This window comes from Siphateles boraxobius, unplaced genomic scaffold (genome assembly GCF_051911475.1).
Source record: "Siphateles boraxobius isolate OS27281-9 unplaced genomic scaffold, OSU_SipBor_1 130, whole genome shotgun sequence".
In the NCBI taxonomy this organism is placed as follows: domain Eukaryota; kingdom Metazoa; phylum Chordata; class Actinopteri; order Cypriniformes; family Leuciscidae; genus Siphateles; species Siphateles boraxobius.
Window position 1 is genome coordinate 20,119,070 of NW_027508734.1, and position 23,431 is coordinate 20,142,500.

At 36.1% G+C, this 23,431-nt stretch overlaps 2 protein-coding genes across 9 annotated transcripts; both read right to left on the minus strand.

Annotated features, from left to right (window-relative positions):
* Positions 1 to 47: 47 nt before the first annotated feature.
* trpm1a (transient receptor potential cation channel, subfamily M, member 1a) lies at positions 48 to 19,621 on the minus strand. 8 transcript variants are annotated; one of them, XR_013203643.1, is made up of 28 exons: positions 19,455 to 19,621; positions 15,861 to 15,937; positions 15,327 to 15,525; positions 14,991 to 15,204; positions 14,641 to 14,765; positions 14,368 to 14,539; positions 13,839 to 14,013; positions 13,479 to 13,602; positions 12,079 to 12,151; positions 11,754 to 11,854; positions 11,421 to 11,594; positions 9,602 to 9,736; positions 9,210 to 9,260; positions 8,788 to 8,928; positions 8,312 to 8,341; positions 7,862 to 8,154; positions 6,979 to 7,207; positions 6,754 to 6,885; positions 5,300 to 5,437; positions 5,073 to 5,201; positions 4,741 to 4,992; positions 4,464 to 4,638; positions 4,233 to 4,364; positions 3,267 to 3,287; positions 3,018 to 3,162; positions 2,709 to 2,911; positions 2,475 to 2,607; positions 48 to 1,513 (listed from the first exon to the last, which is right to left on the minus strand). XR_013203643.1 is itself a non-coding variant. In XM_077228540.1 (28 exons), the coding sequence occupies exons 1-28, from the start codon at positions 19,533 to 19,535 to the stop codon at positions 310 to 312; spliced, it is 4,845 nt and encodes a 1,614-aa protein (XP_077084655.1). In that variant the 5' UTR covers positions 19,536 to 19,621; the 3' UTR covers positions 48 to 309. The 8 variants fall into 8 exon arrangements, 6 of the variants coding, with proteins under 6 accessions (XP_077084655.1, XP_077084654.1, XP_077084653.1 ...); XM_077228540.1 differs by lacking the exon at positions 4,233 to 4,364 and having other exon boundaries at positions 4,741 to 4,869; positions 4,951 to 4,992; XM_077228539.1 differs by lacking the exon at positions 4,233 to 4,364.
* Positions 19,622 to 20,679: 1,058 nt separating this feature from the next.
* Positions 20,680 to 22,321, minus strand: gtf2a2 (general transcription factor IIA, 2). The gene is made up of 4 exons (XM_077228545.1): positions 22,118 to 22,321; positions 21,400 to 21,504; positions 21,122 to 21,248; positions 20,680 to 21,020 (listed from the first exon to the last, which is right to left on the minus strand). Exons 1-4 carry the CDS (start codon positions 22,187 to 22,189, stop codon positions 20,995 to 20,997), a joined length of 330 nt encoding a protein of 109 aa, XP_077084660.1. The 5' UTR covers positions 22,190 to 22,321; the 3' UTR covers positions 20,680 to 20,994.
* Positions 22,322 to 23,431: the final 1,110 nt, after the last annotated feature.

The following is a 23,431-nucleotide window of genomic DNA, read 5'->3' on the forward strand; positions in this document are numbered from 1 at the left end:
TAGGAATTTGGAAAGATGTGAAGTTGTTGAATAATAAACAGCATCACTGAAAGTTAAATTTCCCTTTATTTTGAAAAATGGGATATTTAATATCTACAGCACAGAGGTAGACCCTTATTTCCCTTTTCATTACCAGCTTTTATTAAGTACCTCATAAATATGAATGAAGTATGTCGTTTAGCTCAGATGTCAGTGCATGAACATAAGTAGTGTTAGTTAGAAGTGTATTCCATACTGGAAAATAATAATAAAAAAACAACACTTTATCCGCTTCTTTAAGCTTGCACTCCTGCGATTATCTTAATAAAATCATGTCTCTCTGGAGGGTCTGTGGTAATTGGTGTTGACTTCAAAGGCCTCAGCCAGGTCTTTCACACTACTGGCTGCTCGAGGTTTATCCAGGAGGTCCCCTGCGGACTTCACCTTTCGTGGATTAGTGTTCAGACTCTTAGATCTGAGTGAGGGGTACATCCTGTCCTCTGCTACATACAAGAGATCTGAGTCTGTCAGCTCTTCTTTCTTCTCTTCTCCCCCCTCTGTTTTGATGCTTTCGCTATTTGCCTCCGTCTCATTCTCGTCATTCTTCTTCCCCTCACTTTCCTCTTGTTGCGTTTTTGTCCTCTTGCTCTCCTTATAAGCTCCTTCCTTATCTCGGTCCTCTATCTGTCTTGATTTCTCTGAAGAGGTCTTGGGTGAAAGGCTGAATGGGGAGGGATGAACTTTGTAATCGAAGCGTGCAGGCCAGCGACCTAGCGTTGGCGATCTGCTTGCTTGATCCTGTAGGCCGTGAGGCTCCGAAGCCCATGTGTTTTCCGGATTGCCCAACCTCGACTGTGCCACAGAGACATACAATGTACTGCTTTGGGATCTGTTCCCGTACGAAAGTGAGTTACTTTGAGTCTCAGTTGGGTACTGCCTCAGGGACTGCGCCCTTTCCAGAGGATGTGACATTGCTGCGTCTATCTTAGCTTCTAGCAGAACCTGTGGGTCTTTAGGGAGATGAGCAGAGGTGAGTTTTGGGGATTGAGAACTCTGGCCTCCGCCTTGTGACTCGCAGGGAGAGATGAGGATGTCCACACTGGAGCTGGAGCGTGACCTCTGCCGAAGTGGGACCACTTCCAATGTGGGACCGTAGGATGAAACATGTTGAGGATTTAGAATGAGCTCGCCGCTGCCAATACTGCCACGATTCTCTGTTTGGCCCTTCCTGTCCCCTGACATCTCATCACCACGGTCCTCGGCATCCAGGTGCCAGCGGTACAAACTGTAGCCGTCAGCACTGTTGACGCTACCGCAACGAAGCAGGCCGGATTGGTCGGCGGCCACTGTGCTCCCAGATCGAGAGCGGACCAGCTCGCAGCGGTCGATGCCAGCCAGCCGCTCCAGCGCGTGCATCATACGGCCAGAGAACTCCTCTAGCTGAGCCAAGCGCAAGTCTATTGTCTGAAGAGAGGCTTTCATGGAGTGCTCTCGTTCGTTCACCTCCTCCAGGCGCATGGACATGTTCTCGACCCTGCAACAGCAAGAGTTTCAAGTGGTTGTTGTCGTTTTAAACTCAATTGTTATTCTAAATGCAGGGCTTAACAATAAGAATGGCCTGCTTGCCCAAAGCCAGTGTGCTTGAGTTTTGGGCCAGCTGACCGAACTGTCGCTGGATCTTTTTTTTGGCCCAGTGCTACATTACCGGTGAACGTTTTACATTCATTGATTCAGTACATCCATTTTTTTTAATGCTTTTTAAACTTAAATGTTTGGATTTCTGTGATGTATTCTACATTGTTGTTGCAAATTCTGCTTATTTGTCACCAAAAGAAAGTAATCAGTCTGGTTAGATGGCAAATCCTGGATTTGGTGAAAATACATAAATAATAGTCTTGAAAGCATTAGTATGGGTCTAATGCACAGAATGCATTTTTGCACTCAATTGGATTCTTCTAAAGCATCTTGTGCATGATGGCGCTTAAGTTAAAAGCTGTTCATGTTTTTCAAAAAACACATCTCAGGACCGTGCTTTTTTTTCCTTTCCACTGTTCGCGTCTAGAGTTTTTCAACGGCCCAAAAAAAATTTTTTTGCAGGGTCTTTTTTTTTTTTTACTTGAGCGTCTATATTTACCACATATTTACCTCAAAATACAATGTGAAAGCAGTGCAGTGGAGTGCAAAAACACATTCTGTTGGAAACTACATACCAGCCAATTTTTACACAAGTTTTACACTATATGCCATAGTTAAAAAAACAAAACAATATTCATTAAATGTTTATGAATATATGGAGTTACATTTTAACTGTATAATTTCCAGATCGTTGCAAAATGTATTTTCCATAATGAAACAAATTAATTAGTAAAAAAAAATTGTAAAGACAAATTAACATTTAAGAACAATGCTAAAAAAATAATAGATCACTCTGAACAGCAGAAAAAAACTTGTTGAGCCCTGAAATTACATTTGCAGCTGCAGTTGTTTTCCAGTACCTCTGGGAAGTGATTCGGATTCGCTCATCATTGGAAGAATGCGTTTCGTCCTCCTTCTCTCTAAAGTACTCCTCCACACACTGTTCCTCAAACTCATACAGACCTTTCAGTTCCTCCAGACTCAGAGTCAACTCTGGAAAAAAAAAGAAAAAAGATGATAACAGCTAGTTTTAAAATAAGTTGCTATAACATTGATAGACTGAAACAGTAAAAAAGAGTAACAGGAGTAATAACTCAGCCCGCGGTCTCTCTCGTCCAGCTCCCCTTCTTGTTTCTTTCTGCAGCGGCAGCACAGGCGCTTCAACACAATGTACATGTGGCTAAAGATGATGAGAGGAGGAGGAAGCACAGGTCTGTCATGGAACGTCATGATTAGCTGGTAGCGCTGGAACTTCCATATTTGGTTGGAGATGGATTTCACTTCAAAGAACGTGTTACTGTGAAGGGAATGAGTTCTCTTGATGAGTTAAATCAACATAATTCTATGGCTCACATCACTGCTTTATGTTGCAGGGTAAGCATTATATTTAGTCTTTGACTCACTTGAATACAGCAATGAGCAGATTGACCAGTAGGATGTTGGCTACCAATAGGTAGCAGGCCATGATGGCAGGTGTGAGCCAGGCCCCAGGTATACATGGAGGGAGCTTTTTTCCATCTTCATCATACATATTTTCACCACAGGGTGCTGTCATACATAACAGAGGTTAAGATGCAACCATGACGGGATTCTACAGTGTTTGATTATTACACTGAATTGTGGGTATTATAGTGGAAGAATTTTACACTCACGATTAATCTCCATCGCATAGACTAAGAGTATGTAGAAAAGAAAGAGAGAAAGCACAGATAAAAACAGTTTTTATCATTTCACAATCAGCCAACTATGTTGGCAATATCTTACAGTGCATTATGAAGATTAGTTAAAGAATTTTGTACACCTCTTTTCAAGTGAAGATAGAAAAGATACACCACTGTTCAAAAGTTTTCGGCCAGTAAGATTTTTAAAAAAGAAATTCATACTTTTATTAAGCAAGGATGTATTAAACTGATCAAAAGATTTCTATTTCAAATAACTACTGTCATTTTGAACTTTCTATTCATCAGAGATTCAGGGAAAAAAAATGTTCACAAAAATATTAAGCAGCACAGCCATTTTCAGCATTGATAATAATAAGAAATGTTTCTTGAGCACCAAATCAGTATATTAGAATGATTTCTGAAGGATCATGTGACACTGAGGACTGGAGTAATGATGCTGAAAATTTTGCTTTGCCATCACAGCAATAAATTACATTTTAAAATATGTAAAAATTAAAAAAAATATTTCACAATAGTATTGTTATTACTGTATTTGTGATCAAATAAATGCAGCCTTGGTGAGCATAAGAGACTTTCAAAAAAGTTCGCACTAACCCCACATTTGTACTCCATGGCTTTCGCATTTTTTTAAAAATGATTTCATAACAATACTTTCATCACATATTACTGTACTTTTTGTAACTTTTTTATGTCCTTTATTATTATTAAAAAAATATTACTTAATGTAATTTTTAATATATATATATATATATATACATTTATATATAAATGTATATATTTACATTTATTCATTTAGCAACTTGCAAATGAGAATATACAAGCAGAAGAAATCTAACCAAGGGATACAAGAATTAGTGCTACCATACATAAATACCAGAGTAGCAGAATGCTTGAACAGAAATGTACAATGAACAATTAGAAGACACAGCTACAAACCTAAAACTCACAAGCAGGGTAGGTAAAGACCAGCACTGTCACACACTCAGTCCATCACACATGATTCAGTAGAGGGCGAAAGCCACGGCAGTGTGAATGGTCACATGATCAGGAGATGAGACACAAATCTTTCTGCAGAGTTCACAGATACAGAAAGGGTGGAATGGACACCAGACGTATCATCCACACATGAATCAGGAAACAGAATCTTACTATGAACTCTAGTCTTACGGTCTATCGAGTCAGCAAACACTTCTCCATAGATCATCCAGTAGGGCATGTAGAAGATATTCCTCGCCAGACGCCACGTCGGCTCCTCGTCCGGGTGCAGGATGGCCTGACGTGCCACGCCGAAGCTCATGAGAACCACCAGCATGATCACCACAAAGTACAGCATGTCAATCATCTGCACACACACACACATATAAAAAAACACCATTATTGTAAGGAAAACAAAGAAACAAAAAGCTTTTGAGCCATTCATATTCAAGTTCATGTTAGTTCTCACCATTTTACCAATCATCATGACATACGGCCCCAAATACTTGTTAACTCCAAAGATGTCGAGGACACGAATGTACCAGAAGATGATGTCCACGCAGTAGATGACGCGTCCGTAGCTCAAGTAAGGCTCGTTCTGCAAGCGCAGTAAAAGTCCCATAAGGAATGTGGTGATGGCAGCCAGGTCAGTGATATTCCAGTACTCTTCAAGCCATACGTTTATCTTCTGTTTCAGCTTTCCCGGCTCTGACATCAGGATCTACACACAAGCACATGCGTCCAATGAAGGAAACACAAAAATATAACGATATAGCAAGTTCACTTATACTAGTACTTCACCTGTCTAACTTTCTCCAGTCCAAGAGTGATGATGTAGGAGATGACGATCCATTCCTGCAATGATGGCCATCTCTCCATTTTCACCAGGATGATGTAATTATACAGCATCAGGTATACCAGGTAGGCAGTCTGAGTAGATAATTGGATTTTTTTTCAATTTATGATGTTATAAACATGTGCTACAACAAAAAATGTATATTTTTCGGGTGTGTTTTGACTTCACATACCGTATTGAACCAGAACTTGGTATACGGAGCGTTGAAGAAGTAGTAAATCTTCTTCCCAACAGGCACTCGTTTCTGTCTCTTTTTACCATCTTCCTCATCAGCTTTCTTCGATGCTGCGTCCATGCTCACAGTGCCATCCTGACAATAAACATCCATGATGGGTTTTGCTCACTTTCACCTCATAACGGTCCATTAAAATATACAGAATATATTATATATATATATATATATATATATTGTATATACTCTACAGTTCAAAAGCTTGGCGTTGATAAGGTTTTTTCAAATATATTTGAAAGTCTCTTATGCTCATCAAGGCTGGATTTATTTAATAAAAAGTAAAAATAAAATTAAAGTAAAATATAAATATAAATATTGTAAAAGAATATATTCTTTTACCCTATATATATATAGGGTGACCATATTTTGATGAGCAAAAACCAGGACACTCGGCCCGGCAAACAGATACTCAAATGATACTCGAAGTTTACTCAAAGATGCCTTATTAATTTCAATACATTTAAAGTAGGCTATGCCTCCTCTGTGTGGATAGAAAATTGTTATATTACAAGACACAAATTCAGATAGGCTTCTCAGAGGTTACTCAACATATTCTATTATGACAGGTTTCAAAAATACTGAATGAAATAATGATAGAAATATCTTCTGTATTAGAAAAATAAATAAATAAATAATAAATAACTAAAAGAAATACCTCCAAATTGAACAAAAATAGCTCTCACAAACTTATAAAAATGAACTAACAAAACATATTTATATCTTTAGTTTTCTTCCTCTTTATTCTGTTTTTCTTCCTCATCCTCCTTGTTTTCCCATCTATATTTTCTTTAGAGCTGATCTTTCCCAGCAGTTTTTTGAAACCCTGGACATTTTCTTCACTTTATAAAAAACAGCCAGGACGGCCAGGACAGGACGTGAAAACAGGACATGTCCTGGGAAAACAGGACTGTTGGTCACCCTATATATATATATATATATATATATATATATATATATATATATATATATATATAAATAAATATAACTAACAACTTTTCTATTGTAAAATATTTTAAAATGTAATTTATGCCTGTGATGTCAAAGCTGAATTTTCAGCATCATCACTCCAGTCTTCAGTGTCACATGATCCTTCAGAAATCATTCTAATATGATGATTTTCTCAAATACCTTTTTTATTATTATCAAAGTTGATTAGGCTACAGTCATGCTACTTCATTTTTTTGTGATGCATTTTTTCAGGATTCTTTGATGAACAGAAAGTTTAAAAGAACAGAATTTATTTGAAATATAAACCTTTTAAAACATTATAAATAGTTTTTTTTATTTATCCTTGCTGAATAAAAGTATCATTTTTTTTTTCTTTAAAATTTTTAATTTCTAAAAAGAAAAAATAGAAAAAGAAAAAAGCATAATGGTAGTATACATATATTTACCTTGCAAGATTTGTTATCATCCTCTTTGTCTTTGAGCTCTTCTTTGTCTTTGGAGTTTTGGTAAGACAGATCATCTCCAGTTCGGAAGTCAAGGAGAAGGATGGCTGGAGGAAAAATGATTCCAAGGATCACCTAGGAATGATATTGAATGATAAAAATGTTGATATATAATACTTAGAGTCTATGGCTTATAAATGTGGTGTTTTTATGTATTTTTTTGCAGACCTTGAGTCCATTGCTCTTGCCCACCCGCAAGCAGCCCATCCACATGTCAGTGAGCAGCATCTGGCTGCAGGTGTGGGCTATAAAGTCTCTGTGTTTGGCAGCCACAGCCAGTTTCAGACAGGTTGAGTTACTCCAGTTCTTCAACTCATAGGTCAACAGCTTCATGGCCACCTGTTCATCATGTTTGTATGACTGATCTAGCAGCTCATAGGCTAACTGGCCAAATTCCCTGAGTGTGAGAGGGAGAAAAGACGTTTGATGTGAGAAGTGACTGTGTGACTGCTTGATTTAGAAATAATAGAGAATAAAAAAACAAGGCTATATAAAAATAATTATATTGTATTGTATTTTATTGTAGCCTATTGTAGCCTACTTTTTTTTAAAGAAATTGATACTTTTACTCAACATTGAAAGTGTCAGTAAAGACATTTAAAATGTTACAAAATATTTCCATTTAAAATAAATTCTGTTCTTTTGAACTTTCTATTAATCAAAGAATAATGAAAAAAAATTATAATGGTTTCCACAAAAATATTAAGCAACAGTTTTCAACAGAACAATAAATTGTTCTTAAACACCAAATCAGCATATAAGAATGATTTCTGAAAGATCATGTTACACTGAAGATTAAAGTAATGATGCTGAAAACTCAGCTTTGCCATTTTAAAATACACTGAAATATATATTTTTAATTGTAATTATATTTCACAATATTACTGTTTTACTGTAGCCTATTATATATTTTTTTTAACAAATAAATGTAGCCCGGGTGAGCATAAGAGTCTTATTTTTACCAATCATTTAAAAACATAAAAAAACCAAAATCTTACTGGCTCTAAACAATTACTAATATAATACAATACAATATAATTATATTTCTCACTTTGAATTATTGTCCAGATCTTGTGAGATGTCGTCTACAAGTTCACTCCGTGAGGATTCGTGCGCCATTGCTTTATAGAGTTTACACGCCACCAGCGCTTTCGCCATGGCCTCCTCTCCCCTCTGCCAGAGAAACAGCGCCATCTTCTGGCGTTTCATCAGAACTGCCCACACCATCAGCTCATGGAAGGGGTACTGAAATCGACTGACCTCTGGGTCATCAACGTCAATATCGATTTCTTCCTCTTTCTTCTTCTTCATCTTCTTTTTGCCTTTAGGTCTTGGGTCATCGTCCTGTCAAAAACAGAAAGAATCGGTTGCAAATACAAGTTTTAGCTACCAGTCACATTTCTTTTGTGTGTGAGAGTACACAGTAGCCTACTTGCAAACATTGTGAATACATAAAGAAAATCAAAAGCATAAGGTTTAAAAATTTTTTTTACTGGCTTACCTCCATACCCAGAAGTTTCAATGCTTTGGGCTACAAGAGAACAGAAAGTGGGAGTCAGTCAGCCGTCTTGTTTGAGCTTTTTTGAATATTTAAAGACACATCGGAAAATAACATTTTAAATTAGAAATTCAAACGATAGAATCTTTATGCTAAAAAAAACTGCATAAGGATTATTTTATTTTTATCCTTCTGATAATAATTTGTGATAGACCATAGCAAAGACAATAATCGAAAAGTTATTTATACATTTTTCGGTTTAAATTTTGAGTAAATATTTTGTAAAATAATATTATTCCAGCACCCAAATCTAAAAATTTGACTTTTTCAGCCAGTGGACAAAAACATATTGGTTGGCCACTGTTATATTATTACTAAACTAGGCTATTTTATTATGTATGTGCTTGCAGGAAAATGTGATTGTGTGTTTTCAGATATACATGAATGTATAAAGGTATAAGGGGTTGGTGATAACTCACTCGTTTCAGCCCATAGAGGTTATTATAGAGTGTGCGGAAACTTTTCCTGGTATAGTTACACCGATACGCCCCTCCCATGAGGTACTCCAGAACCAAGCCAATGTCAATCAGAGTGATCTGGTAATCTGGTGGAAGGTTTCCCTGGAAACATTAATGTCATAACGCCATAAAATAACTGGTCCTTCTATTGCTGCACTTCTGGCTTAGTTTATGCTGCTGAAACTACTGAGAGAAAAATAAAACTATTGATGAAATGCTCTCACATGCACACACACACACAAACACAAATTCAAACGCACAGTTGCATTCATTCACACACTGTCAAGAAGATTAAAATCTTATTCTTTAGAACAATAGGCCATAAAAAAAAAATCTTAATGGCAAGAATGATCATGGCACAAATTATGAATAATAAACTTTACCTTTTTTACATCTCTGACCACAAAATGCAGTGTGTTGATGGGCCCTAACCTCTGAATGACAGAAATAAAAAATCATACATAGTTCACTGAAAAGCTCATCTTCTGTAAAACACACAGATGTTTGTGGGCTAAGTGCTTTCTCCTCAACAACAGATTACATAAAATGAAATGATAATGGATAATACTGAACACACGACTGACATTTTCAAATCATATTGCTTAGAAAAAGAGGAGGGGACTGGTGAAATCTCTATTAACTGGACATGTGGTTCACATTCGTCAGTGGTTGTATGATTAAAACATAGAATGCATTCTGTAAAATGGGGAGCACAGTAAAACACAGCGGCTACGTGACCCTCTAATATTCCATTAATTGATGATTGTGTGCTAACTGTGTTATAGAGCTCTTCCAGCCGTGGGATTGTCAGGAAATGGTGGATGTTGACGCCATTTTCAATGAGGAGCTTCACAAAATCCACTCTGTCAAGCACGAGTGCGTCCATCATGGCCTGCTCCAGAGAATTAACCTATTTTACACATCAACACACACAGAAAAATATTACATTTAATTCACCAGAAAGAACATAGACACATGTAGGCCTATAAACAGAAAGAATTACTTCAATTAAAATACACACACACACACACACACACACACACACACACACACACACACACACACACACACACACACACACACACACACACACACACACACACACACACACACACACACACACACACACACACACACCTGTTTATTCTGCACTGGGTAAAGCACATGATTATGGAAACGAGTTTCCGTCACAGAATAAAAAATAAAAAAGGTCATTTAATTTAGGACTTTTTAATCACACATTTTATATATCCCAATTCTGACTTTATAACACGCAATTGCAACTTTATATATCGCAATTCTGACTTTTTAAAACACAATTGTGAGTATAAATCTGGGTCATTCTATAGCCTTTACAGAAATATTGCACTTGAAAAACACTTTAGTGTTACAATTTCTTTATTTTAAAATAAAACAATATGTTATTCGAACAATTACACCTTCTTGAGTCATCAATGTGGCAATATTTGTTTTTTGATTAATTATATAGAATTCCAAGCACCACAGAAGTGCTCGTCCCCACAGTCATTTACACAGTCACAGTGGAAAATGCTTTATTATCAATAACAGGTTTTTCTACCATTTAAAATACAATAATGTATACATAACTATCAAATATATTATGTAAGTGACATAAAAAAAAAGAAATGCCTAATAAATATTATAACATTTATAATGAAAGTTGTGGTCCCCTGGAGTTGTGTCACTGGTGTTACCATTAAACAAAAATCTCTTATTTTGAAATAAAAATCACACTGATGACATCACTTGACTTCCTTCTTCCAATCTGAGTTATCTGAAATTTTCTCATTTATCTCATGATTTCAAATGAAGCTTTTAGTTGAACTCTCTGGTATGACCTACTTTATTGTTAGGGAATTGTAAAAAAAAAAAAACAACAACTTAGAATACAATGGATTAAACTGCTCAATTTAGTTAGTATACCATGATTGACAACATGTGGTTTGAAAATTGTCACTGGTGTTACTGTCACTGGTGTCAACTTTCTTATGGATAACACCAGTAACACCAGTGACTCCCATTTATAGATACTTTATTCAAAGCTATTATTTTATCTTGCATGCCAAATGTAATAATTTAGTCTAATCTACTTAATTATAGTTGAAGAATAAGGATATTTTGTCTTATGTATGTCACTGGTGTTACTGTGGGTTTTTTTCTGTCAAATTAAATAAAATGTCACATGTGACAATAATTTTACATCCATTTAATTCTGCTACACTCAAAAGTTAAGATTTAAAGGATTGCATCATAACTTGATTTTAACTGGTTTTCAAATATTTTCACTGTTATAGCAAATGAACTAACATCATTCAAGCACACTTTTAACAAACCTGATTCAAATAAATAAAACATCATCTGCTTATTTGTTGCATTATTTTTATTTTTCTGTAACTCTGACTACATGTGCTGAAAAATAATACAGTCAGAATTGCGAAATGTAGTAGGCCTAAACTAGTCGCAAGATAAAAAAAATCGCAATTATCTTTTAATAGGCAATGTTTTATTCTGTGGCGGAACAAGCTTCCATTCATGATCACTGACTCACTCAACATTACTAAAAAATAAATTACCCAGTTAAGCAGCTCTAGTTTTCTGGGGTCTGTCTCCTCCGGAGGCTCAGGTTTGGATTTGGCACCTTTGCCCTTCTTGCCCCTAGCAGGTTTGCCCTTGCTGGCACGGGTGGCGATGGGGCTCTTTGGTTTATCCTGCTGGCTTGTGGACGAGGTGGCAAGGGACCTAGCAGTCTGGCGAGGTAATATATGAATATGTATTGAAAAAGGCAAATGTTTTTTTCATTCAATGTAATTTCATTTTTCTATACGTTCTATCGAAGTGTATATGGAGTCTATAGGAAATCTGTGTGCTATGTGCCCCATAACCCGGCTGTGCATAGCGACACCTACAGGCCAGTGTTGTCCGTGGACGAAGATCTGACTGCGAGCGATATCCACACGGTTCCAGGCCAAAGCCAAACTCAGCTGGTCTGGAGCTGAAGCATTTGTGCCTGATAAACCCAAAGGAACAAATTTATCCAGAATCTTGTACCAGATGCTTAATAGAATAGAGCTTAATAGAACTAGAGAGAAAAAGCTAGAAGAAAATTATATATAAAAAAATAATATTCTGATACAAAAAAGGTTCTTTTCAGGGATATTGCATGGCTATTTTAATGTTCAGGATTAGTGCTATTGTAAACTCTGTGTGAATGTGGTCTGAACATGATTTCACCTTTCAGCAGAGCAGTCAAGATGGCCATCTCAATATCCTGCTGACCCTCTGAAGCCGTGCGGAAAACTGTGATCTGTTTCAGCACAAAAGGTAAAAACTGTGTGGAATGTGTATAATAATATAATATACTATACATATTATATAAATATAATTATAAGCTACCATTCAAAGTTTGGGTATGGTATGTTTTTTTTATGTTTTGAAAAAAGTTTTTAATGTTCCCCAAGGCTGCATTTGATGAAAAATGCAGTAAACACTGTAATATTAAATAAATAAACTGTTTTTTATTTGAATGCATTTAAAAATCTAATTCATTTGTGTAATGGTAACGCTACTATTACTCCAGTCTCAGTGTCACACGTTGCATCAGAAATCATTCTAATCTGCTGATTTGGTGCTCATAAACATTAGTATCAATGCTGAGCTGCTTAATATTTATATAGTACCGTGATACACATTTTTTTCAGGTTTCTTTAATGAATATAAGGTTAAAAAAAAACATTTATTTGAAATTAAATCTTTTCTTGTCAGACTAAGTCTTTATTGTCAATAAAGATGATAATGATAATGAATATTAGCTATTAAGTATTAGCATCTATAGAAAACCAAAAAATCTTACTGACCCCAGACTTTGGAACGGTAGCCTAGAACTCATGAATGACAAGCACAAATGGTCATAATACATACTGACAAATGGAAACAGGAAATATAGTTTATTCATTTTCCCAAAGCTGTTTTTAATTGTCATGGTTGGACAGAAATGTATTATGTATTTGATCTAACTTTATATATATGTTGAAAAAAAAAAATGATTAGAAGGATAAAATGTGAGCAATAAAGATTCATAATGCTTTGATGACTGAGAGGGGGCACTGAGTATAGCACAGGGCTTCTAAATATAACACATTCACAGTGAGAAAGAAAAATAGTGAGACTTTTTTTTTAATGAATTCAGTAACTTTTAAAAAAAAGTCTGATACACTACAACGCCACATAGAACAGCCAAGATGCACATGCTTATTGTTACATGTTTTCTCCGTTTCCCTAAAATGTGTTCCTCACATGGTTTTGAGGAACTCCCTGGGTTTTGTAAGCAAATCTATATTTTTTCTCGAAGGGTACAAGCACTCAATGGTATGACATGCAAATGAAATGAATGTTGTTAAAGATAGAAACAAATGAGAATAAAAAAATAAGAACAATGTATGATATGAAAAAAGTAAATGAGGCTGAATGAGTGACAGTCATTTATTATCATATCTGTGAAATATAACAATCGAACAAAACATTTTTTCATAAATAAACAGTATATTTTACATTGCATCAAAAATCTGGAACAAACTTGTCTTTGATCCGTTATCTTGCCATTCCATCTTTTTTTCTTTTCTTTTTTTACTCACCAGCTCTCTTTTCTTCATGCACTCCATCACCATGAGATAAACCTGCTGTGCCTGATTGCGGTTGTAGTTGAATGTCTTCTGTATGGTTACTAGAAGCTGTTCTCTAACACTGTCATTGACCAACCTACACCAGAACATACATTTTTAGATACCGTGAGACAGAGGAGTTTAATTCAAAATGGGATATTAATGTTATATGTTTCCCTTTTTTTCAACAGCACAATAACCTCTCAGTAAAAAACAAATCTTTTCTCCTGCTCTGTAATGAATATGCTTAAGAAAGAAAAAAACATTTACAGAACTGCACCTTTAAGATTCATTAATAGTCACTAAACTAAATCATCATCAATATTTTCTCACCCATCCTCCTCAGAGTACTTGTGAGCGAATGAAATGATATCTGATGCTCGGCCGCTGCCGTCGCACACCACCACGGGTACAGGAGGGTCTTCACGCAGACTCTCCAACACAATAGAGATTACATTCGGCCCGCCTTCAAGAATCAGACACACCAAAGGGACCCCCTGACCTAGACCTGTACAAACACACACATAAAACTCACTCATGTACAAATATGCACATAATAAGCAGTGATTAGACATGAAAAGATGCTTTCGAGCATGATTGAGATGGTTGTTTAGACTGCAGTATGGGTCGACGTCTGGACCTCCCTTTGCTGTCCCAGCCTCATCAGGAACTCCAGGCATAGGATGACAAAGGGAAACCCAGTAGGTCACAGACAAGGCCTTTCATCACTAGACCAACATTCATGGACTCCAACAGTGTTTGATTCCCTTTTGACTTGGTGGATTCATTCATATTATTTTACTGTCATCAAAAAATTGACTTCACTACTAGTTGTTGTCAGAAAGTTGTTTGAGTGACTTACGTGTGTTGATCTTCTGCAGAGAGATGTGTTTCTCCAGCTGCCTGCGCAGACGGACCTCCGCGCCATACTTTCCGTGAGTGCCGTTGTCAGCCAGAATGAAGTGGGAATGGCTGTTGTTAAGCACAGAAAGTTTGCTTAGGGGGTTGGACATGGTTTGGTAAGGTCGCGTCACCTGGTCAAAGCAAAAACGCATGATACATCACTCAAAAACCTCACAGAATCCATTGGTCAGACGAGGGCATGTATTCGTGTTAAATGACACGAATGGCTTACATCTCGTCCGATCAGATCCTCTTTATTTTCCACAATACCCCACGGTGCAATTCCGATGGCACACACCTTCCCACGGGACTTGGAGGAGTGATCTTTCAGCGCATCTCCTACATGGCGAATCACTCCTGTGTATTGTGACAAGAGGGAAAAAACATTAAATCATTAGTGTGTCATGTGGTGGAGTCATTCACAGCTTATTGCTCAACGGGAAAGCACATGATTTAGCATCTGAAACTATAAAAGATGACCATTTAAGTGAGGTCAGTTAGGTCACATCATGATTTGGTCCTCCTCAATGACCACCTTCTTGTTTTGGTACCATTTTAATTGCAATTGTCAGTGTAACCAACCTGTACTAACTCCTCCAGTGAAGATCCAGGCCCCAGTGGTGACCGCTGATTTTATCAGGCCCTTTCCGAACACTTGCTTGAGTTTGGGCTGCAAGTCAAAGTTCTGCAGGCCGCCATGCACAGAGATGAGCAGGGTGGGCAGCTCTAACTGCCAGTCTTTTACCATCAGATGCAGAAGGCTATCAGGCTTAGTATCATAGGACACACGGACATACTGATGATGAACAAGGAAGAGGAGAGAAAATTATATGACATTAGGGTATACAATGATCAGGACAATTTCTAAGATGACTCCCAAAGTATATGAGCACATTTTGCAATGAAAAAAAAAAATACCATGGCCTTGTTGACATGACCTCCTCCCTGGAATTCAATGATGCCGTATGAGTCAGTGGGCGTGGCTTGTGTGTGCTTAGCAACTGACCATTTCTCTTGTGAAGGCTCATTCTGCACCCCCTGACCTTCATCTGCGCTCTTATAGGTGGAACCAGGAAGAATAGCCACATGTTGGTTTACCAGTTGACCACAACAGCACCTACAACAGTTAGCAAAAAGGAAAAAAGCCACATTTCACCACCATAGCACATCTCATCCATTTTTAAAATTTTAAAATAACTACTCTTGAGTGCCGAATGAAGCATGTTTATAGATTATAACTATCATGTTGCAATAAACATTTTTTTTGTAGTAATTAGTTGGTCTAAAGTACTTGGTAAATGTTAAAAATATAGCAAATTAGCTTTTATTTTTATATTTTCAGTTTTCATTTGAATATTAGATTAAAAATGTTATATATATATATTTATACAGTTTCCAGTATATATATATATATAATTTCAGTTTTAGTTAACATATAACACTGTTACTGACTTGTTGGGCTCTTTGCTGGGGAATATATGAATGCACTCCCTTTTTAGAAATGTCCTATCAATCCATGCCTTCTGAGCCTGCAAGACACAAAACAGGAAAATTCAGTATACTCATACTCAGTCATTTCAGGTGGAATGGCATGTCTAAACATTTCCTAAATCACTTTTGTAATTCGTTACTTTCTTTTTTCCCCGGTAGCTACAAAAATCTGTTCTGCAGCTTATCTGTTTATTAAATTATTTCGGACTAATGATGTGGAAAACAATAAAAACAGCACTTGTAAAAAGAATTGTGATTATATAGTTTATCTGCGTATACAGTATATTTTCTAGTTTTCATAACTGTAAACCACTCTGGGTAAATGAAATCACTTTATACATATTAAAATTATGAAATCAACTGAACTAGGTCACATACATTCACAGAAGTTTTCCAACTCTCAATTGTTTACTTTCCTTTCATATATTTAAGAATTTGAATTGCACTAATATGTAAGACAGTGCGTGAAAAAAAGGCTTGCGACACATACAAAATATATTTAGCAAAATTACAGAAGACATAGCAGTGAAGCGATGGAACTTAAAATGCAATCAGCTTAATGTTGTTTGTGTAACACAGGAATATTTACAGAAATATGTCTGAACCTCAATACCACAATAATAAACCAAACAGACAATGAAAATTCATGCTGTGGATACAAAAAATAAAATATGTCTTAATGGAACAAGCTCTTAACAAAGCCCAGACTGGGATGCAAACAGGTGACAGTGACTAACCAAAAGCTTGTAAACTTCACCTTTCCCTTTTAATTTATACCAGACAACATTCAACCAATAAATATGAGGTATCAACATTAACATTATCTAATCTCAAACTGACTTACTAGACAGGCACTTACCCTTGAAGTTAAAGAGAGAGAGACAAAGGGCTTACATAATGGCAGGCTTGTTATGAAGTCTTCTTTCAGCTTGCCATGCCTTCAACTGCCTGTGACCTTCATTTATGGAGCAGTGGTCTTTATTTTGCCCTGGACCACGTGTTGCTGGACCTCAGTCTCAGAGTCTCATGACCACTGCTGAAGATAATCCTGCTGGGACCTCATGACCAATCCACTGGAACACCACAAACTAAAGCCCACTCTGAGGCTGTCTAATCTGCCTCATTGGTCAACATGCTAATCTCACCATTAGCCCCTCCATACCTCTTCTATTAATGCTGTTTGTTAAGGTAAACCTGGAAGGATAGGAATGATGTGAAAGACACCAATGCCTGGAATCCTTAAAGGCCTTCCAATCATTTAGCATTTTTCATTGGAAACCGTGAGTTTTTACCTGCTTCAGAAAGGGGATCTATAAAACTGTTCAATGTTACTGTAGCAGCACCACATAATAATAATAAACCAATACAGAAATCAAATTAAGCACAAGCACTCTCATTCACAAAGAGCAGTCTCACTGAAATACATTCTGGCTCTGTCCCAAGTACATGTGAGATTTGTGTTTAGACATCTGTCGACAGCTTTTGACATCTTTGGATTTGGGTATTTTAGAGCTTCATTTCTCTCAAATCCTAAATCATTTATACATAGAAACACACGTGTAATTTCCCAGAGGTGAAGCTGGACAGTCACACACACCATTCTCTCAAACTACATTGTTAGAGAAATTGTCTTTTAGGCAAAAACTTTTTTCATATATATTTATATGATATACTTTAGTTGACTGAGTGAAACAAAATGTACTATATATATATATATATATATATATATATATATATATATATATATATATATATATATATATATATATATATATATATATATATATATATATTAAATTGGAGGAGAAATGACCTTATACCTGTAATGTGTATGCTCTGTTCCTGTACTTGTTTCCGTTGTTCTCATTTTCCCGCCACTAGTTTGTATCTATGGTTACTGATGAGTTAACCACCTGTTTCTGTTAGTTAGCTTCCCATGTGTATGTAAGCCCTCAGTTTCCAGTGTTTCATTTTTCCGTCTTGTCTGTGTATTGTGTGGTTGTTATGTTATTTTCCTTTTATTATTGTGATTTTTTTGGATTTATTTAAGACTGTTTTTGTTCTTACTCTTTTGTCGTGCGCATGCAGCCGCAGCCGATTGTGACAATGCCTTATAAGAAAGATATTCTTGTACTTCTATTATATTTTCCTTGTTTTATCTACGCTACTGTCCAAAGACGCATATATAATAGTGTCCATAGTCCACAAGCTTCCTTAAACAGATTGACTAGTAAATTACACAGAAAGAGAAAACCAGAAAAATCTGCTCCCGCTGATCCATAATTATAATTTAGTCCCTCAAAGCTCTCACATTAACACATGTCTACCCCGTGAGCAGCTACATAAAGGAGCTCTGTGAGAAGCTCAACTCAGATAATCCTCATCTAAGCAAATCAAGCAAAAAGCAAATCAACTCTATCTGCCAATAGGAAACAAAGACTTACATTTCCACAATGTTTACAAGAAAGGTCATTTAACAGAAAAATACAATGTATGCTCATTACGAGTCGCCAAAAACATGATTCTGGGAGTTAATATTAGTCCAACATTACTATGGACTATTGTTGATCATGGTGATTTTTTCATTCCTAAAAACATTCAGGACTACTATTTTATAGTCCTAACATCTTTAACACTACATTTTAAAATAGCTTTTTCTTGAACACTTAATTAACAAACAGAACATGTTCAGTTGCAAATGATAACTTAAAAGCATGTATTCATTTGATAAGAGAAATTAGTGTTGGTCAGTATAGGCTACCTAGTAGTAGAGTTGGAAGGTCATTTGAAAATGACAGTGCTGGAAATTTAGATGCAACCTTGAATGTTCATGAACTCAGTACACTGTTTTCCATTCCAGTGCAAACAGAACACAAGCTGATTTGCAATGATTTCAGGTCCATTGTAAGCCCACTAAGTTTGTTTCTTTCCACTTGTGTTTGGAATTATTCCACAGAACTCTGCATTAATCACATAAGATTGAGAATTACAGAGAACAGGGCTTTAAGCTACCCGGGCCAGTGCTCTTCATGGGCCATTATCAGAGATTAGAGGACAATGCTGAAAACAGGTTTTGTTCTGTATGTATGCGTGCAAGTGTGTGAGCGCACCCTCGGAGATCAAGAGCACTATGGGAATCAGTGCATTCACCAAATGAGTTTACACATGTGTTTGACCATCCAAAATCACTGCCAATATAAAAATATAACAGAAATCCCAATTTTTGTTAACATTATACAAACCTGCAATTTAAACTGCTTTGATTTTACAGTGCAAAACCAGTCAAATCTTCAAAAATGTGGTGAATCCTAAACAAATTCAAAATTCATTGCATAAGACAACGTAACTTTGGTTAATTAATCATGCCCAAAGCAACCAAAGCTGCTCGGGTTAAAAGTGGGAACGATTCTACAAGCCCACAATTTAAATGGGACAGAGGGCCCAAAATCCAAACGTAATTCAATACATACATGTTTCTTAAACAATTCAAGATAACCAAGTAAATTGCAGTAGGTGGAGAATGGTGTGAATTCAAAGTTTGTTGGAGTCTCTTACCTTCTGAGATCCAGAGGATGTGCGTTTAATGGATGCACGCTTAAAGGACCCCCTTTTAGCTCCGCATCCCCTGTTATCCATCTTTATAATGACCTCCTAAAGTCCAGCCATCACAATGAAGCATCACAGTCTCTGTGACCAGCAGACAAAATGTTCAACAACTGAAAATAGTGCAGCATCCCCAGCCAGACTGATTAATACAGACACAGCGAGATGCAAATAGTATGACGCTGACACAAAGACCCCTTTCCTCGGCTACTGTATACTTGTGTGTGTGTGTTTGTGTAATCAGGCTTAATGGAGTTGCCCTATGAGTGATGCTCTTTAATGCAGGAGATTTAATAAATGGTGATTGAAGGTAAATCTACTTTGGGTAAAAGTCAAATAAAAAATATCTCTTATGCTAAATAAAAAAAAAATGCATAGACAGGTCATGACTTGGGAAGTATTAAGAAACCAAATTGTAGGGCTTAGCTGTGAATAGGACAGTGCAGCATAATCACTCATGTACCAATGTTCAGGTGATGAGATCAGTTGTCAGCACACATCTGGTATCAACACCATTATCAGGTAAAAAGACAAGATTCTCACATTTTAAGGGTTCCCACATGGCTCAAAATGAAAATAACGCCAACACCTACTGGTTCCCCTCTTATAAATGATACAGAGTAATGAATAAGAGTCATTAAATCTACTGAGTGAACATATTCATGCCTGATTTAATGTCCAGAATCACTGAATTGTGAGTAGAAACCTTACATGGTTCAGCTAAACATCTTAATTTGGTTTTGTTACATTAGCCCCCAGTTTCACAGACAAGGCTTAAGCTAGTCCTAGACTAAAAGGCGTGTTTGAGCAGTTTTAACTGAAAGCAACTTGCACCAACCTATCTTAAAATAATATGTCAATGCCATTACCACAGTTGTTTTTCCTCAAGATACACACCAGTAGTGTTTATCGAAGGCATATTTAAAAGCTACTTAAATGTTCTAACTGAACTAAGGCGTAATCCTGGCTTAATCTAAGCACTGTCTGTGAAACCGGGCCTTAATGTTATTGGTCACAGATAATAAAGATTAGACTGCACAAAAACATTTGAGGACATGGCCCTGCACATTCAGTGATGCGTATGCAGAAATCGAAAACGATTCAAATCATTTCGTGATACAGCTATATTATCCTGTTCATTTGAAGGAAAAAAAAAATTCTCCACAACAAGAGCAACTAAACGCCTTTAAAACAAGTTTATTAGAGATTAAGCTAAATTGTAACAAACTGAAAAGCATCGGCATTTCTATGAAAATTATATATATTTATTTATAAAAAGAAAAATTTCTTGTGACATCCAAGGCCCTTTGTGCTCCATACGTTTGTCAGTCCTCCACTGAGCAGGTTGTTGTATGAAGGCTGGAGAACTGTTTCTTGTAATAAATAATATATACACAGTCCCCTCCACTGTGTGCCTCGTCTTCAATTCTTGTCATCCTTCCCCACGAGCCAGCAACTCAATTCACTCCATTTCTCTCTCTCCACCTTGATTTCACTCAGCTGCATTAGACCCAGTGTCTATAACAGAGAAACATTCAATTAGCAGGATTGCATCACACCACAAATTATGAAATTATAGCATATAACATCAGCACAGGCGAATCCAATTTGCGTCTTACTTTTGCCATCACACGCTACAATTTTTACTTTGTCCACCTTGACCAGATCAGTCACCTCCCGGAACTCAACGTCATTTAAAACAAACGTCCAGACGTTATCACAGAATCTGTATGTGTTCAGAGATCCCTATGGATAAAACAAAGATCTGTTATTTTCTGTGTCACAATCATGTCCAGTTTAAGGTAAAAGCTAGTTATCTAAAGAACTTGAATAAGCAGGCAAAACTCTGTAAATACTCTACAATAACCTTAAGAAATAAAGCATTCACTTGACTTACCCTAAAATTGACCCTGTTGCGGACCCGGCTGGCCAGCGCTGTGTTGATAGCTTTATCAAATTGTAAAAGTACTTGGAGGGCTAACTGTGGTGTGATTTGTTGAGTCTATGAATGGAGGGAAAACATAGTTAAATATTTCCCATTACTGAGATGATTCATATTCATAACACAGTATTGAGCTTCATTCATTAAGCTTGTAGTTTTATTTTAATTAAACACAAAATGTTCAAAAAACTTTCTGGTTTCATTAATGGACAAGTCAACTTAAAGTATTCATATACATACAAAATTAAGTAATAAACAGCAAACTTATGCCGTATGCTTGTTATTATTAAACACAGACAGGAATTTCTGGTTGTTATGTCCCAAACAGCGGTCATTTGAAAACATTTTTTTTTTCAAAAACCCTATAAAAATTAATTAATCTCTGACTAGAGCAGTTAACTTATGCATCTTTTTGATAAAGCAGCTAACGTTAAATTACAAACACAGCTGGTGTTAGCTAACATTCATTTACTAATAAACCAACACATAACTAACCACGAAGAGAACAAATGATAGGCTTTAACACTAACATATGATATAATAAACCACTGAAGGTGGATGACTGGATGTGCAGTTATCGTCTTTATACCATTATGTGTGTTTATCAATTTAACACATCATTCTGCGCTGGCTAGCAATCAAGCTACATAACTTCACTTTGATTTAATCTTACCTGAATAAGCTCATCCAGACTCTCCTGTAGACTGTTTCCGAGTGTCGTGTTTCTGTAGAGTTGATATGCCATAGTGTATTTTCAGTGTGAACGCGAATGTACTGTTTAAAATAACCGTATGATATTCGCTGATGCTTTGTGATTTACCCGCTGGATGAGCACTTCCTCAAACCTCAATATCCAAACTTAGACCGATCGCGCTACGGAAACACGCGAGGGACATACATCTCCATCCGATCCTGAATCGTACGAGGAGGATACAAATATTCTATAAATATGGGCAGGCGGTCGTACAATTTCTCTTTGGCAAGGAAAACGAAAATTATCATCCTAAAAAAACAACAACGAAGAGATATGAGCGATTGTTTAAGTTACATAAACATGGAGTACTTGCTTATTTCTTACCACTCTTTGTTTGGTAGCTAAAGAAATGATTCGGCAAAGACATCTGGCAATTTCTTAAACGGTCAGTAGATGGCAGCAGATGACAAGTCCAATCATCGCAGGAACATCTATCATTTGATTTCAGGTTTTCTTCTTTTTCTCTTTTAAAATAAAGAATAATAATAAAAAAAATATCACAAATAAATCTGTCTTGGAATAAATCTGTTTTATGAGCCATTCCAATAAATGGGTGTCATTTGCTTCACTGTAAAAATAAATAAATATGATCAATACATTATGACAAAATATGTTTTTACCAATTTACTATTTTAAAAAAAATCAATTTAATGTAATTTAAGTTGAAATGACTTAAACATCTAAGTTGACTGTACTTAATAATTTAAGACAGCAACTCTGTCTTTATAGTGTTGCTGAAACACTGAATCTAATAAAATAATTTTTTAACTTTAAAATATACTGGTCAATTTCAGGTAACTTTATTAGATTTCTAAGCAGAAGATTGGTGATTTTTTTTCAGTCCCTGTTATCAAAACTGCTTCTTTTAAAAAGCAAGTTTACAATGTGTGAACTAAAGTGTTTGTTTTAAATAAATGGTTGGTACATGTTCAAATAACATGTCTTCATCTATTTCCAGCACAACTCTAGGCTACTTGTTTAGCAAGATGTCAAAGCCAGTGAAAAGCATGCTTGAGATGAAATACGAGACGTGTGATATAGGCAATCTATTAAGCAATTTATGAATTACAATCAAGTTGTTATTTTGTCAATTTTGTAATGAAAGATTTTGACAATTATTTTAAATAAAATTATCTTTATATAAATGTGTCTTAGCAACACAAAGGTGTCACCCTTTTAATTCAAAAAAATATTTAAAGGGTTATTTTAAAGTGTGAAAGATGTGGTGGAAAT